The sequence below is a fragment of the Dermacentor andersoni genome, chromosome 6, assembly GCF_023375885.2.
Source record: "Dermacentor andersoni chromosome 6, qqDerAnde1_hic_scaffold, whole genome shotgun sequence".
NCBI classification, from domain to species: domain Eukaryota; kingdom Metazoa; phylum Arthropoda; class Arachnida; order Ixodida; family Ixodidae; genus Dermacentor; species Dermacentor andersoni.
The window spans coordinates 19,457,331-19,475,572 of NC_092819.1; the positions used below are offsets into that span (position 1 = coordinate 19,457,331).

General features: G+C 42.6%; 1 protein-coding gene across 2 annotated transcripts; it reads right to left on the reverse strand.

Annotated features, from left to right (window-relative positions):
• Positions 1 to 2,696: 2,696 nt before the first annotated feature.
• Pdss2 (Decaprenyl diphosphate synthase subunit 2) lies at positions 2,697 to 16,236 on the reverse strand. Of its 2 annotated transcripts, XR_008610353.2 has the most exons (6): positions 15,839 to 16,236; positions 13,926 to 14,262; positions 10,614 to 10,862; positions 7,716 to 7,880; positions 5,222 to 5,351; positions 4,564 to 4,652 (listed from the first exon to the last, which is right to left on the reverse strand). XR_008610353.2 is itself a non-coding variant. In XM_050169982.3 (5 exons), the coding sequence occupies exons 1-5, from the start codon at positions 16,105 to 16,107 to the stop codon at positions 4,500 to 4,502; spliced, it is 1,173 nt and encodes a 390-aa protein (XP_050025939.1). In that variant the 5' UTR covers positions 16,108 to 16,235; the 3' UTR covers positions 2,697 to 4,499. The 2 variants fall into 2 exon arrangements, 1 of the variants encoding a protein (XP_050025939.1); XM_050169982.3 differs by lacking the exon at positions 5,222 to 5,351 and having other exon boundaries at positions 2,697 to 4,652; positions 15,839 to 16,235.
• Positions 16,237 to 18,242: the final 2,006 nt, after the last annotated feature.

Below are 18,242 nucleotides of genomic sequence, written 5' to 3' on the forward strand. Positions count from 1 at the left end.
TTCCTTGAAGCTGTCATCTTCACCTGCCATCGATGGTATTAATTCCAAAGTCGTAAAAAATACTAATTATATAACTAGCGAGATCTTGTGTCACATTTTTCAGCAGTCTTTGTCATCAGGAGTGGTGCCAGATGACTGAAAAGTGGGTAAAGTTATACCAGTCCCCAAAAAAGGTTCATCATTACGCAGTAGCTACCGCCCAATTTCTCTAACCAGCATCTGTTCAAAATTCATGGAACATGTACTTTACTCTCACATTGCTACATTCCTAACGTCTGTCAATGTCTTCCACCATAACCAACATAGGTCTATCTTGTGATAGCCAATTAGCTCTATTTATGAATGACATAGGTTCTAACCTTGATCAAAAAATCCCAGTTGATGCCCTCTTTTTAGATTTCAAAGACGTTTGACAAAGTTCCGCATCGATGGCTTCTAAAACATTCTCGCTTACACCTTAATCCTCTTGTTTTACACTGGATACCTAATTTCTCAACTAACAGACAACAGTTTGTGCACGCTAAGAACCACTCCTCCTCTAAAAGCCCCATTCTTTCTGGAGTACCCCAAGGCACAGTCCTTGGGCCCCTTCTCTTCCTTATACATATTAATGATTTACTCACTAAACTTTCTTCTAACATTCACATTTTTGCTGATGATTGTGTCATATCTCGCCCAATCATTACTTGTACCGACAACCGCACATTGCAAGATGATCTTGACAAAGTTACCACTTCGTGCAACATGTGGCTAATGTGACTGAACACTACGAAGACTTTACTAGTACCTTTTCATCGGTGGAAGCACCACCATACTCCGAAGTACGTTCTCTGCAACTCGGAAATATCATCTGTGGAGTTGTGCTAGTACCTTGGCCTTACACTTTCAAGTAACCTTTCCTGGTCTTCTAATATTACGAACATTACTAACGAAGCTAATTGCATGCTTGGTTACTTCTGCTGCAACTTGCACTTTGTACCCCCATCCTTAAATATACTAACTTATCTAACTTTTGTCAGATGTAAGCTAGAATATGCATACTCTATTTGGGATCCACACCAAACAGCCCTAACACTCTAGAAGCAGTTCGAAATCGTGCAGCTCGTTTGATTTATTCTGATTATTCATACCACACTACTGTCTCTCAGCTAAAATTAAAAGCAGGAGCTTTACCACAAATTTTATCATTCTGCTCCTAGTACTTCAGCCATCATTCCAGTGCACCGTCAATCTTGCCTATTACGTCACGAAAAATCTCTGTACCCTCCGCCTGCCTGAACCATTGTGCACCTTCATTCCTTTTTTGTGAATACTGCCTGGGACTGGAATGACCTTTCCGCCGATGCCGTGCACCATTCCAATCCACATCATTTCAAGGCTGCCATTGAATCCACATTGCACTGAAATGATCACTCATCTCTTGTGCAATACCCCACACTGGGGCCTTTGAAGTATGAATAATAAAAATAATAAATATTTTAGCGACTTCGAAGTTAAGGAAGTTTCTTTACCTTCTAGAACATAGTTTATGAATAATAGCCACAAACAGGCAGCTTAAATGTATTGTACGGTGCATCAGCTCGTTGATTATGATGAAGCAACAATGTTCTCCATTTACAACAGGTCGTATATATTGTGCTGAGTGATTCAGGCTTCATGTTGTGTTCATCAAACACATATATTTTTATGCTTCTTAGAACCCATTAGAATGGCTCTTAATATTGCGAGTGCTGCAGTTTCACTGATTACGTTAGATTGGTGGATGTTTGCAAGTGTAACAGTAAATTATCAAAACTTATTGCAACAAATGAACAATAAGACAGATCAACTGTAGAAAGGCACATATATTGGAGCAGCTGGACTCACTCAGAGGAACCTAAAGTATTGCTTTCGTTTTTCATGACTTTTGGACAAGTCAATACTGCATGGACCTTTCAGTTGGATCAAGAGGTGGCAACATAGTATTTGTCCTGTATAAAGGTTGTATAATTGTCGTCGCCGTGTTAACATAACCAAATGCAGGTAGCAATACGTGTTCTCCTTTAACAAGCACTAAAACATTTGTAGGCATAGCGTGGACTATATGCATTCTTAAACTAGGAAACTGGTTCCCCGTGTTGTTTTGAATTATGCTGGATTTGTAACCTTATAATTTGAAGGTAAACAAAGTTTCAGCTTCAGATTAGTAAAGTAAAAGCCCTTTACTCTGCTAGCCAATTCACTGCTCGTTCCTTATAATACCTGTCTGAACTAGACATTGGTGAAAAGTTTCGGTAGATGATTTGCCCCATGTTAGTCAATGTTATGGTGTCCCAAAATTCCTACATTTATGATAGTTTGAAAGACTTTGAAGCAAAATTTTTTAGAGGAAGTACGTGGATACACTTGCAAAAAAAAAAAGAAAAAAAGCTGGTAAGACTGCAAGTAAAGTCTTGCCACACTGCCATTTCAGTCGCTGTTTAGCACTCTAGTGTAACATAGATTTACATGTTCTTTAGCTCTTACTTTGAATTTGTTTTGATACCTGCTAATGAGTCGTTATCATTGGCGTTTTGCTGCTGAGCACAAGGTTGCGGATTCCCAGCTGTAGCATCCACATTTCGATGGGGGTGAAGTGCATAGACGTTCATGTGCCGTACATTAGGTGCACGGTAAACTTATTTTGCACCATACAACTGTACAATGTGCAAAGAAGATTATGTACAACAACACAAAAGACTCATTTACTATTTTGTCTTGCTTCTATAAAAACATGAGACACAGTTGGTGAAAACAAGGTTCTTTTCTAACCTGGCTGTTTCACCTTTCCCAGATCAGTGATGGAGGTATACCTACCACACAGTGGGAAAATGCAAGTACTATTGGGTCCTTGAAGTGGCATGTTGATTCAAGTAGTAGTGCGTGCACCAATGCAAGGGCTGTGATACTGTATAATCATTAGAGAGAGATGGACGTAAACTTGGCAAGTTGAGTGACGTTCGTTATGATGGCAGTGAAAAATCGGCAATTAGCAGTCGAAGAATCATGTAGGGCAAGCAGGAAACTTGCAGCTAAGAGTTCAGTGTGTATACATGCATAGGACAAGTACAAAAAGCCTACCTGCGTTTGTAGCCCAACTTGTACTACCATGTGTGGACAAAAATATTTTGAGCAGGCTGATTTCACATTCAAATGTGAAGGGCTTCTATCATATCGCACATTTTCTTTGTGTGTGTTTGTGTGCAGTAATTTGTGTGTTGTCAGTACAGAACTTGTCCTGTGAAATTTTTTCGCTGCTTGTTGCTAAATTATTTGTGCTGCCATCGTAATTAGTAATATGTTGCCTTATATAATTTTGTGGACCCGGTATTTTTTCAATGAAATGGACGTGTCATTCATTGGTTTGGCAACTATGTTTTCACTGTTTCTATGGTCAGCTGATTCCAATTCATGAATTCCACATGCCTTTCAAAATTTTGAAGATTTAAGGGCTTGCAAAATAAGAGTGTCTTACATTACCATGTAAGAAATCCACACACTGGCAAGGGTAATATGATAACACACAGGTCTGCATAACTGAAGCCTCTAGTACAGATGGAATATCGTAATAAGGCAGACTTGGTGCTCCCCTTCAAGGCAACTTTGCATACAGCTAATCCAATTAAACATTGAAAATCAGCAGTTCAAGAAATATTTTGTTGCATACTTCAAGATTTTCAAAAATTCTAATTGAAATAATCAGTGCTGAAATATTCAACAGTCTTTCATATTTTAAGGTGTTAATGTTGGGAGATGGATCTATATTTATATGACAACCTAAAACTGTCGTAACGTACTTGACACAACCATGTCTGCTGGAGCTGCATTGTACTTTAACAGCTGCAGATGCACCAGATGGAACACACTGTTGAAAGAGACCACACACATGGCTTTTTGGAATTGAGCACCCACTGTTTCCTTTACAAAAAAAGTGCACTTACTGTGTGTTGCTAATCCATAACAGGATTGTGAACACTGAGCATTCATGTTTGCTCCTACTAAAGGAGTGGGTGGGTGTACTTCACTTGGGCAATGTTTACTCTTACTCCCTAAGTTTGTGAAACATGGTGTTGTAAAGTTTAAAAGCACCCTTGGTAAATTTTTCAAGCAACAAAGTTGTAACAGACAAAACTCATGGTAACAGCAAATGGAACAGCTTGCATGGATTCTTTCTCTGTGAGCAGGACTTGTCATGCCTATAGATTTTAAGTTTCTTTTTGATATGAAGCACGATGTCACTGCAGATTATAGTTGCTGCAATGAAAGCAACTTGTACAATGTATCACAATGAATCATTGTGGGCAATATGCGCTCTGCTGTTATCTTTGCTAGCAGCCTGCGCTCATTTGTGTAATGCCCTGTCAGAGAAAACAAAGGTAAGCAAGCAGCTGATATAGATAGAAAACACCATACATTGCAAGTCAATAGAATTAGTGAGTTATGCCGCTCAATAAAATGTCAGTTTCAACATGAAAACAATGTCACTCTCTCAAAGCTTGCACAATGTTCCGAAGCGCGGTAGTTGCTTCAGAAGGAGGGATTTGGTTGAGAACAGCAAGGGCTCTTGACGTGTAGGACTCCAAAAGTGCCTTCGTCTTCTCGATGCCATCTCCATTTACTATAGTGTTGTGAACCTATGGCACGCAAGAAAAAGAAGCTTTTTAGATGTACATTTGTTACTATGAAATTCTCGTGACAACAAAATATTTTCGCATCCTCGACAAACAACCGTAGGATTCAATGCATTTCGTACCTCTCAACAACGAAATGTCGCTGTACTACTACAATCCTGCATCGACAAAATCTGCCGGAATATAACCCCGCATATTACCTACTCAAGCAAAGCTAGCAGCCTCCAAAATGTGCTCAAATGCCTTCCGGTAAACGAGATGCGATCACTTTTGCGCTCGGCACCAGACGTCGGTGCCTATGGCCGACAGCGTGCAGTGGAGAAATGATGCTGCATGCATGAAGCGCTGTTGCTCTGCATCTGGTGCCGAGTTATGCAAAATCTCGCAAAAGTGATCGTATCTCCGAAACCAGCTGACCGAGAATACGGCTCCACAGCAGTGCTGCCACTGCTGGTTGACGCATGCAGCGCAGTTTGTACTGTTGGCAAAGCGGTTATATATACTTGCAAGTTTGCCAAGGTAGGCTAACGGAACTTTGACAGTCAAGTTTCCTTCTGCGATGCATTACCTACCTGTGCTGTCTCATTTTGCAACAACGAAATTCTTGCTAAAGCAATTTTTTTGGTGTTCCCCGTCGACTTCGTTATTGCGAGGTTCAACTGTATTGCTGTGTGTTCCTCACTATTGAGCCTGCAGCTCAATCTGCAACACGATTATGACAACATATTACACAGTTTGTAGAACGAGCATTCTCAGGATTTTTAATGAGAGCAATAATCTTACCATGTGTTCTGCAAGCTCTTTAACGTACTATAAGAAAGTGACAGATTCATAGCAACCCTGAGTAGAGAACTGTGCTATGCAACTTGCTTGAAGCACTATACAAACGCTGACCTATAGTTGGAAAGCTTTACGAGACTGCCACTGGCCCTATAGAAGTAATGTATGAGCACAACTGAAATTCTGGACACCTTGTAGCACGCTGTTTGAAAATTTGTACTCCATTTGTGTGACTACATGCTAATTAAGCCACCGAGATGAGCAGAAAAAGTTACTTTTTGTATGGTTATGTTGCTGACTGCACCCAAACCAAGCTGACAAAAGCCAAGCTGCTAAGTTATGAATACTATATTTCCAGTTGGTTGTGTGCCTTCAGAATATGCGCTGTTTGTTCCTTCACATGTTACTCAGCAATACGGTACCAGGTTACTTCTCTGACTGCTATCACAAATTTCTGCCACTCGGAATCCTCAACCAGTTTCAAATGGTACCAACTCTACCTCAATCTCTGTGCCAGCGAGGGTGGTGATTAAATGAGAGAAGTGCCAACAATGGCTGTTCTGAATTGACTCCTCCCCTTCCCGTCGGCAGGTCAACTGTAGCACTGCAGCAGCCATTCGACAAGCGCTGGAAGTGATTTTATTGCTAGTAGTGCCTTGTGTGGGATAATTGTAACCCTCCATTTTTCAATTAATGATTTAATCGCAATTAATTGGTTGATGTGGGATGAGCAAAAACAAGAAAGCAGACGTTGTACTCCTGCTGCATGTATTTCCCCGAAGCACTGCAGATGACGGTCACCACCCTTGTTCGACTAAGATTCTTGGCACAGGGTACTGTTTCATGAGCCACCTGAGCGTGAAACTACCAGCTCATGATTTAGTGAAGGTATTTACGTGTTTCGATGACCCATTTTACTGCTGGATCTCGTGGCTCAACACTTGTGTGTGTGTGTGTGTGTGTGTGTGTGTGTGTGTGTGTGTGTGTGTGTGTGTATGTGCGCGCACGCTATACTGGTTGCCACCGTATGATGCTTTCCTGAAGGGACACTTTTAAGCCCTGCCTCTTGGCAGGCGTTAATGTGTGGATTTTCCCGTGCAATGCTTTTCGTTTTCTCTTATCAATTCCTTGAGTAGCACGCCACGCTCTGGCTTTCTTGGAATTGGTAAGCTGATGTAAAGGGTTCTGCTTAACTTCACCAAGCCCCACCAACGTGCACTAGACGGGAACGCACAAGTATGGCTGATGCCTGATCTGGCACTGACGTCAACAGCATCACGTGCCTGCTCACCCTGCCTGCCTCGCTGCCATGTCAGGTGCAACATCAGGGCCACCATGTACAATACACAGTTGACTTCTGTTAATTTGACCCTGACGGAACCAATGAAATTGATTTAATTAAACAAGATGCAGAAGGAAGTGCCCAAACACACCGCTCATTCATTTGGCAGTATATTCCACATTTTAATGCAGCCCTGAATCAAACGTATGCCCACTTTCTGTGTCCAAAGTAGGAAACTAACAAAACTCGTAAACAAAGTAGAAATCTAATGCACACCTGATTTCTTAACAACAATATGGCTGAAGTGCGTTGCACAAGGGCAGCTGGTTTCCTAAAGTCAGCTTCACCGCAGTTCATATTATGCGGTAAAGCATAACAATGCCATGAGGACAGTTTTGGTATCTTGTCCGATTGAGCCATGCAAGCAATTTTTCGCCCAAATTTATTGAAAAAAAAAAGCTGCATGTTATAATCTTGTCAATACTGCAATCAAACATTGTGAGCTATGGTTATTATTGTAAATTTTCCTATGGGAGGCCAAAAATAGGTGTTTTCTATGCGAGATGATGCGTGTTCAACACAATGACTGTCCCCTAAGCTCCGCCGACACAGACGCTGCCACTAAAGGGATTGCTATTGGGGTTACATACGGGTTGGGCGCGTGCATGCCGACTCGTAGTAAAGCTAGAATTACCCGGTAAAGGTCAATTTTAGGATTGAAATAACGAAAGTATGGGCCCTTAGAAATGCATGGACGGTGGCTAGGACCTTTGGCCGAGATCGAATTAACGATAGTCAAATTAATGGAAGTATACTGTTTAAAGTATAACAGGTTCACTGAATCATAAACAACCACCCAGTTTCCCACCTCAAAACTGCTTGGAAGTGTAAAATAAGTTATCTTTTCAAAGACAAACTGCAAGATATCTTTTGTATTAAGCCAAACTGACTGGTATATTATTATGCAATAGGTGTGACGCATGCAATACTGGAAATTGCAGTACCTTCAAGTAGTCCAGTTTCTCAACATTGTCCCTGTGGCTGCGAATCTCTTCAAGGAGGCATGGATCCAATTCCAGGTGCAAAACAACTGGCGCTGACGTCAGTACAAATGGCATGCCAGGAGGATGCCTGTACGTGTCGACAAAGGGCTGCAGGTCAGAATGAACCTGCATGGAGAAAGAATTTTCAGCCCTTAACATCCACAAGCTGCCCAGCTCTGCATACCACATCCTCAAAATCGTTTGTGGAATGCGAAAAATGTTGCAGCGGAGGTCCCGAGTTTCGACACCTTAAAGAATTTTTTCCATGTGTCAAAATCTCGCTACATACCAGCGAAGTGCAAGAGCAGCCTAGCTGGTACACCACAGTGGTTGTTCCTGATTCATTCCCGATTCCCATCAAATTAAGCTTTCCCGACTGAAAAGGCATTCTCACATTCCACCTTAACTGGCAATGAGACAAATTACCCTTTGACATGAACAGAATGCCATAGCCATTCAGCCACCTTGGGGGCTTCTAGCACACTGCTCATGTCTTGCTGCATCCACATCATAATGATGGAAAGCTCTCAATACAGCAACATCTGTATGTCCGTATTATATAAACAGTGAAACCTCGATATAACGAAATTTTCGATAGAACAAAGTGAAACTTAGTCTTGTTCATAGAACACTGTATTTAGAACCTAAATATCCCGAAGTGTGTATGCGATTGTATTATAACGAAATTTCACTGCCGCCGCAAACGAATACCGAGACTATAAATGGAAACTTCCGCGGACGCAGATGGTCAAAGGATTGAACTGCAAGCAGCTGTTAGCAAACGCACCTGTCAAATCGTGCGCCGCGCGACAAGAGCGACCGCCGAAGTGGAGCCGCATCATGTTCTCTATAAAGTCCAACTGCGATAAGAACCTATCACGCCCCGCGCGCTGTGTGCTTTAAGTGCGATTGAAAGCGCGCGAGAGTGAGACAAGATGGCTTCATGAGTGCCGCCTCCCCGTGCAAGCAAAGGGAAAGAGGGTAGTGATGTCGCGGTAACGCGACCAAGCTCGCGCGAGGAAGCGGAGTGGGGAACAAGTTGGTGCGCGTTTTGGCCGTGGCTGCGCATGGCTGTAAGCGCGGCTGAGCGCATACGCAGCCGCGCATCCTACTTTAGCGGTAATCTGCCGCGTGTGCAAAGAGCGGGCGTGCCGAGACGGCTTGGCATCATGTAAGCCATCTTCCCGCGCGTTTATTGTTGGGGGTTGCGTAATCTTGAGTCACGGTGACCCGTTAGAGCGAGAAGCAGACGAAGCATTCGCTCTCTGCTGCCGGCGCTTTTCATGATAGCGTCGTCCCAGTGCGGGCGACGCTAACAGCAGCTTGGGCGGATGGCGCGCGTAAGCGTGGCTGGCTTCGCTTAATACGTACCGCCGTTTTGAATATATCGTCTACGTGGCATGAAACCGTATCATTCGTCGCCGACTCCAAATTGATCAAAAGAAATTTTCTCATTCAGATTTGCTTTTTTCGATTGTCCAATAATTCGGAAAATTCTGTAGCCCCTTTCCGTGTAAGAAAAAAATCGATCGGCGATTGTGCATATTTGCACAAGAGGTAGAATTTCAATACAACGAAGTTTCGATATAACGAAGTAAATTGCCGAGTTTGCCGACTTCGTTATATCGAGGTTTAACTGTATATATAGTGAGAGTGGCTTGCACATGCTAGTTCAGCTTGCCCTCTGAAAAGCACTGATTACTTTTTACAGTCTGCATCTCCCAAATAATTCCACTAGTGCACCTTGTTAATGTTGGCAGAGGCTGCACAGCACATTAGAGGGCTATACAGAGACGGTGAAGACAAGTGGCTTAATTTCATAAAAACAGCATACCATAAAGGGTGTAATTTTGCCATACAAAAACTATCAGTTGTGTATTCACTTTTGTTTTTTAACTCTGTGTGCGTGGTACTTTCCCGTTTTTAATGCCAATGGCATTACCAGATGTACACGGCATCCCTCATAGCAAAGATCTTGGTGTGCAGCATTAAAGAAAAGCACTAAAGGCTCTTCGCACAAAACTACAACTGAATGGACTTGTGAAAGCAAGTTCAGGCCTATCTTGCAAGCAGTGCCATTGATGTATGTGGTGTTGGTCATCAATTGCAGCTTCAGGGACATGCTGATAAACTTGTGCTAGGGAGATACAGATACCACACATCTTGGTGAAGCATGCGAGTTAGCTGCTGTGTGGATTGTGGCACCCGCTAGCATCTCTATGAATGGCAGCTGTAGCACCCTAAGATTTCGACGCTCACCTTCAAACTTATTTCCCCCTTTTTTTACATGATTAGGCATGACACGCACATGGCTTGAGACAAGATAACATAAATCAGTGCAGTGACGTGAACTTTTGTGTGATTATGCATCCTGGAGGCACATATAACACACAAAACGAGAGGCTTCACAAACCAGCTCAAGCACATAGTTTAACTTGCTATTGCAAGAAAAAAAAAACGACAATTATTACTGTGCAGCACACCTGCACCTTAAATGGTGTATAGTTTTTGAGAGCATCACACACCCAAAAAATAGCATTAGCAATACACTGTGAACACAGAATCCAAACTTGGCCAAGGTTCTTTTGCATGTTGGGTAGGTATCATGTACTTAACTTGAAGCCAACTATTTCCAATACAACTTACAACACTGCCTGTTTATTAACCACTATCCGCATTATTGGCACATTGATAGCGTCACAAATTTTAGAAAATATACACAATATGATAATGAAAATTATCAGTAAATTTTATATTTTTGAGTAAATTTTATTGCACGTTATCACTAGGCAAACTAACCACCCCAAGATTGTGGCTGTCTCTAAGGACAGCTGCGATTGTGATAAAAACAGTGCCAACCTGCCATGCAAGTCCAATGCTCTTGCCAAACTCGAAGCCAAGCTCTTGGAAGGCCTGTTCATGACTTGCAAGTTCCAGTGTGGCCTGGCAGCTGTTGGACATGAGCGAACCTGTAGAGAGATAGTTCTTCTCCTCCCACTGCGCGATGCCCATGCCTGGGCTAGGAATGGGACTGCCCTGCTGGTCGTGTTCTCCCAGGAACTCAGACTGCATGAAGTCTCCAATGGCTGTTGCCACCAAGTCCACCACCTGTCCAAACAGCCATAAACAGAGCGACAAGAAGCATAGTAACCTTCTCTTGCATAATGAATGATATATATAAATGAGGTGAAGCTTCTTAATTGACTCTTCCATTACCGCTAGAAATGAGCGTTTTGTTTCAAGACAGAGTAGTTGCAGCATATACCACTATACATAAAATTATAGCCTAAGCACTGGCATTTTGAATGGATGTAAAGCAGTAATAATTGCTCAGACAGTTTTTGAGAATTCTTATGGGAAACTTCTAAGAAGCACCCCAAGGAACACAAATGAAAGTAATAATGTTGCTATTTTAGCATGAACACAAATGAAAGTAATAATGTTGCTATTTTAGCATAAGTACTGAGTGTTAAATCTGAAATATGCAAAATATGCACCTGGCTCCTAGTTCCCGACTTTGCAAGTGAGAAGAAGCAAAAAAACAATTGTGAAGATTTGTTAGCATCAATACTAGCCACAGTGTGAAAATTCCACACGATGAGAAAGATTGTTCGTAAAAAGTTGTACATACAAAGTCGAAACTATGATGGGTAAAAGCAACCCACGATGGGAAAAATGAAGTTGCATTTGATATTAGTCCAACACAGTTATCAAAATAACACGCTCATGAGCATATACTGTTGTTTGAGACCCCATTAAAACTGCTTAGACGTCGGATAAAAATATTAGACATGAGAGAACCTTCTGTGTCTTCAAACACAAACGTTTAGCATACCTTCAAGCCATGCTAACTCAGCGTTTTATCGCCAAGACATGGGTAAATGTTACTATTGCTGAAAGCCAGTAAAGTTGGTCACTGGCATTGGAAAACATTGCTACAGCACTAGAAAAGGTGAAACAGAACAAGAAGTACCACAGACTGGCACTACCAGATTGCTCCTGTGCATTTTGTGTGTATGTTTCACCTTCGTTAGCACTCTAATTATGTTTTATGATATGTAAATGTGACATCCCAGTTTGCGCTGCCTTTTAATTTCACCCAAGTCTCGACAGGCACCAGTGGCTATTCAAATGCTGGATAACTAATGGAACGTTGTAGTTACTTGAAAATGAAATGCCACATATGGTACAGACTTTGTGCGTAATTTGCATGTCTGGCCTCACAAGCTGCAGCAAGCACCATGGTAAAAGAAACTTGTGTTGGCCATAAAAGAAATATATGCATACAACTTTAATTAGCAAAACAATGTTAACATAATATCAAGTGCAGTGGTATGCAATTAGACAAGTGGGCTTTAGGTAATATAAAGCTAATTTATTAATCGTAAATGGAATGCACAAAGAGTACAAGTTTCACTAATACATATCTGGTATTAACGAAAATTATTTTCTGAGTTACCGTTTTAGTCCATGCTGCATTACTGCAGCTGATTATGTGTTTGTGCTGTTTTACCTATTTAAGTTTTATGTATTGTTTTATGAGGTAAAAAGAAAGACAAATATTTCATTATGGTTTTCTTCGTCAAAATCTCACTATTTTAATGGAGTTGCTGATCTTTGTTCTATATTTATTTTACCTGAGATGATCACTTATACCCTGTAAGCAGACGCAGTGAAATTTTACTTGTTGGCATGGGGCAGCCATCATAAGCTTAACAGAAAAGGGACATTAAATGTGATAAGACATGAAATGCAGTTTTTTCAGCAATACATTGGTCCCTGGGGGCATTCCATCAACAAACGTACCTACCAAAACAACGCCTCAGAATCACAAATACCAATAAAAATATTTGTGCACCTGCCATGGTGGCTTAGTGCCTTTGGTATTGTGCGGCTTAGCATGAGGTCACGGCTTTGATTCTCAGCCGCTGTGGCTGCATTCCGATTGGGGTGAAATGGAAGAACATCCGTGTACTGTGCATTGGGTGCACGTTAAAGAACCCAAGGTGTTCAAAATTAATCCGGAGTCCCCCCACTATGGTGTGCCTCAACATCATATTGTGCTTGTGGTACGTAAAACTGCAAAATTTAAACTTTCTTTTAAATTTGTGCAGAAACTATCAACAATAATTGCCAATGTAAGCAAATAGCTAATAAAGCTATTCACTTTATTAAAGGAATGGTGTACTTGACAGCACACATTTGTTGCAGTAAGGATATTTAGGTAACGTTTATTGTTTCATTGCGTAATTTTCTAAAGAACAGGGCCGTTAACCAGTAAATCTCTAGCGGTAGTATATGTGGACATCACATGTGTGTCAAAAACTTTCACAGTTCGTGTTTGGCAGTGAACGTGCCCCGAAACTCGGTTGCATGAGCACATGCGCCCTTTGTATAGGTGCCTTTGTACCGGCAATGACAGCCCAACCTCTGACCACCAACCATTGACTATGAAAACAGGTGAAAGAGCTAACGAAAGCGATTTGCTTTAATAATGACATAGAAAATGTGTTGCGTATACCCACTGGTCACACGTGTGCTGCAGAATCAGTGCGAATATGTGTGAAGGATGTTATAGAAAAAAAAAGCACAACACATCTGGAGAGTAGGTAGCGATGTTGTGGGTCCTGTCTTCTTTACAGTAATGGTTCATATTAGGCAAACTTCTAAAGTGGCTGGGTATTCTCAAAGTGCAGTACACATGACGCAGTCCTTGTTGCCATAATTGTATTAGTTTCAGAGGTAATGCTTGGAGTCTACATTAATGGAACTATAAGACTTTTTAAAAAATGCTGAACTTTTGATTCTGTCCTGGTGCTGTCCATTTCTGAGGAAGATGAAGTTGTTAGAAATGATTGATTCATGCGGTTTAACATGCCAGCAATGCTGGGTGGGCTCTGGACAATTTTCACAACACAAGGTTTTTTGATGTGTATCTAAATTAAAATAGACAAGTGTCTTCACATTCCGCTTTCAACGAAATCGCCACATTTGCGTTCCACCTCCATTAGCCAGGAATTGAAACCGTGACCATAAGCTCAGCAGCACTACACCATAGTCTTGGAGCCGCTGTGATGGGCGAAGATGTAAGAAATATTGTCGCTAAATTTTCAGCTGACGGAATCAATTTGTGTTTGAAAGTGTTCAAGTGATCCCCATTTCGCTACATACTTTGCAGTTCTTGAGATCCGTTAGGGACTTGCTGGCATTGGCAATAAGGTAGTCCCCCGTCAGGACGGATATCTTGTTGCCAAATTGCAGGTCCTTGAGTGTGGTGGCATCAGGGAAGAGGTCATTCGACAGGTTCAGCACCCCGCGGTGAATCAAATGTGCCGTGTGGATCATCTCGGTGATTTCAGCCAGCGACCTCTGCCGCTGCGTGATGCCTGCCACACGCTCTTCCTCGAGACAGTCCTGCCGCGTGCTTGGGTGTCCAGCTGCTTTTGACAGCAACAGCACAATGAGACCTCTTGTCTGAATGTTGGTGCGTCCATTGTATATCAGCCGCCTGCAAAGGGCAAATCATTCATGGGTGCTACTTTTACCAGCAGAAAATTTGAACCTAATGAAGCTGGCGTCAAATCATTCATTACAGGAATGTATACAGTGCCAAGGCCACAAGCTCACAACAGTAAAAGCAAGTAAGCCAAGCCTGTGGAATCAAAGAGCTTAGACATACAAGCAGATTTGAAACAATTAAGTGGCTCGTGGGAAAGGCAATAGTTTTAAGTGGTGGAAGTTTGCACAGTTTCACAGTGGAATCGCACCTGATTATACCTGTCAGCCTTCTCCACATGCTAATGTATGTTTATATAAACATCCTCCCCCCACCACCATAATGATTGTAAAGACAGCTGTTGTCAATTAGATACTATGATTTAGGCAGAGCATTCTGTAGTGTCATATGCACCTAATAATATTTTCAATTTTTGCTCATGATTTAGCTGACTTCTAACAGATACACACAATAATTGCTGCCAGTGTGAGGTCCGGTCTGGAAGACTTTCTTGTGTCAAGCTGAAGCAATTCACCTATGATGCCATCAAAGTATCAGTCAAAGCGGGAATGCAAAATCTTGTGCTAATGTATGAAAGTTGTCGTGCCAACGCATAAACTATCGTGATTATTACACAAAAAGGTATGCAGAATCAATGTGTGATGTCCATCTGTTTCTCGTCCAGTGGAGAATGTGATATTGAATGTGAGGCAAAACGCAATGCACTAAACTATACATAAATTAGGCTGCGCGTGCATCAAATATGGCCCAAAAGCGCCTGCATTTTCCTCCGAAGTTATTCTCTGGTATCACAACCGTGGTCTTTATTTCAAGCGCTCGCGTATTATGTACTGTGGATAGTCATCACTGTATGGCGAGAAAATTATTCACTGTTTGAACGCAAACTATGTAGTTCGTATCGGTAGGTACTATTTATTTTTATTACTGCTGGCAAAAGCATAACGGGCTGTATAAGACGCAAGCGCGCAGTTGCCATGGCGACGCGCTACACTGGTTCTTTGACCGCCTTACCGCAGTGTCTGGCCCTCGACGACGGAGGCGGGGTGGATGTAGGCGGGCGACCAGCGCCTCCTCTCCGAATGTCGAGCAAGACGCGACTTGCTCACGCGTTCAAAGGCACTGGGTCATCCGGTCAAGGAAGTTCGTTCGCACGGATTCCAGGGCAAATGCCCGACCGCGTACGATAGCGGAGGTTGGGGTGTACCGTTTATGATTCTCTGTTTCTCTGGTTAATTTTGTCACTTCGCACAATGCATCATTACGGTGGCTGCAGCATACACGAAAATTTATGAACACGCAAGACAAACGAAAAAGAAAATAATAATAAACAGTCTAATGTGATACTGGCGGGATAAATCGTCTCCACATGCTTTTTCGCGGGGACTGACATGAGCAAGTTTACTGTGTTTAGCGTGCACAGCCGTATTGTCAACGCGTGAGCAGAGCTACGGAAGACGCGCACAAGCTTTTTAAAGACCATGCCACAAACTGACACATGTAAGTTAGAATGACACGCAAAACTCGGAGATACTTGTCCACACGCAATAGTGGCTACACTGTTACTCACTTTGCTGTCTTCAATACGGGGTGATTGGTACCGATCAACTTTCGCACGTGGAATGCAATGTTGGATGTTTCGTCGTTGAGCAGGCATCGCAGGCTGAAGTACGACGTCGGGTAGCCGACGATTTTCTCTGCGTTCGACACAGCGCGGTTCCAGTCTGTAGTTTTTGTTGAAGCCCAGAAACCAGCTGATGCGAAAGTTCTGCTTGTGTACCACTGACCAACGACAGCACGTCTTGGTGCGCAGAGTGCACGCAACAGCGCTCGACTCATGTCGCGCAGACAACGAAGTTACGTTTCGGGACCGATCAGAAAGGTTTTACCCGCCGCCGCGGTCCCGAAACAAACTTGCCCCTACTTCGGCGACCCATTGCTTCGAGCAGAAGAAAACCGGCGTGACTGGGTAAGGCTTGCTTAATGTTCAATGTTTGCGCTCACAAAATGGTGGCGCTAGTGAAAATATAAAAAACGTGTGCAAAAATATTTGTAAATATGCAGTTTGTCTTTAAAGTACCCTATAAAGTAAACTAAGTTATATAAAGCTTTGAATAGAAACAAATGCGCAGGGTGCTTGGGTTTACAATAATTTACACCGAGAGCTTGATGCTGTTACTAGCGCCGTGTAGCGGCATTGTTTGTTACTTTTACGGTTCAGCTAGTTTCGGTTTTGGCGAATAGCGCTCGCGCTTTCTGTGCGCATCAGCGAACTACAGAATACGTTCGCCCTGGTTGCACCACGCCTTTCCAGCTAAACATGCATCAACTTGACCAATACCGAGTCTTGCTGAAGGTGCGATGTTACGCTGCGAACGAGAAGGAAAACCGAGTGTCGATTTTTTAGTCGCAACCATATGAAGCCAAGGAAAGCCCAGGGGAGAATATTGGTTGTTTTTAATTGAAACGTAGAAATGATAGGCTAAAAAGAAATAAGTGGGACGAAAAAAACAACTTGTCGTCGGTTGGAGCCGAACCCACGCCTTACGCTCAGTGGCGTAGCCAGCAGTATTCCTCGGGGGGGGGGCACTAGCCCGGTGTTCCCCTCTCCCTCCCCCTTTGTATACGCCCCTGCCTACGCTGTGTTTCATAAGTCGTTGCGTGCAAAAAAGAGCTGCCGTCGCTTCTATTAGTACTAGAAGATCGATCACTGTCATGCACAGCAAATCAACAAGTTACGCTTTGGTTGATGGTCCTCGTGGCTGACCACTCGAACTTCACTTCCCCACCACGAGTCCTCGCGCACTGCTGTCACCCCACTAGCACGGTGTGTCACTGCCACGGTTGGCATGTCAGTACGCCCTGGGGTGGTAGAGTACGTAGGTGATTTACCCGCTCCAGATATACGTGTATTCGGTTTCGTCACCTGCAGCTACACTGAGGCCTTTCTCAAAGCGATTCTTCCCAGCGCTCCTTAGCCCTCACTGCCAACCTTTATATCAAAGGCCGAATATTCATTTATTTATTGGTTCTGGAATAAAGAACCTCACTGTTTTACAAACAGTCAGGACTAACGAATTTATATTACTTTCGTTTTCATTCTTCTTTTATGTTCTTCGTATATTGCATGACCTCAGTAGACCTCGTTTTCTTGAATTCCAAGGTTCTTGTTTTCTCAAGCAAACATTTTTTTACGCATTACGCTAGAGCACCATCGATCGAATTTTCTTTAATTTAGCACAACAGACTCCATCATTTGGAAGATACTTTATCTGTCCCGGCTCCAGTCTAGCCTTATAGTATTTTCATTTTACCGTATTAGATTGTTTGCTTCTTCGTATTTGCAAATGATGAAAATGACGGAGAACTTGCTCCAAATACTTAATCAGTAAATACTCTTCAGCATGACGCTTCACAGTATGCTGCTATTCCACCGCAGTGAGTTTTCACGTTTAGCTAGGCAAATGAATCAACCGCGAGATGCAATTTTTGTAATCGTACTTAAATGGCCGAGCAACACAGAGTGATTTACACATTACAAAATGCAATTGTTTTCTTGCGTCTTCTTAAAAGAGTGAGTCAGCAAAGACACTCAGCGTCATCAACTATACCTAAGAATAGCTTTTAAATATTGCGGCTACTGATTGCCAACTTTAACTTTCCTTCAGTACCTCTGGTATTAACCACCATCACCTACGGCAGAAGCCATTTCGTAAGGTTCCAAATTTAAAGAATTGAGTCCCACGCGAATTCGTTCCGAAAAGGAGAAAAAAGTTGTCACTTTCACGAAGGAATGTTTGACTTGACCCGTGCGGCGACGACTTTGCAGCATTATTAGCAATGATTAAAATAGCTTTCGGCACATTGTGTTACTTTGCAACGTATGTTGACCAGGCGAAACCGATTCGCTCGCGCAGTCACTGCTCTCGCACACACGGTCGACGCAGCCGCTGTTTTGCGGAGAACAGCAGCAA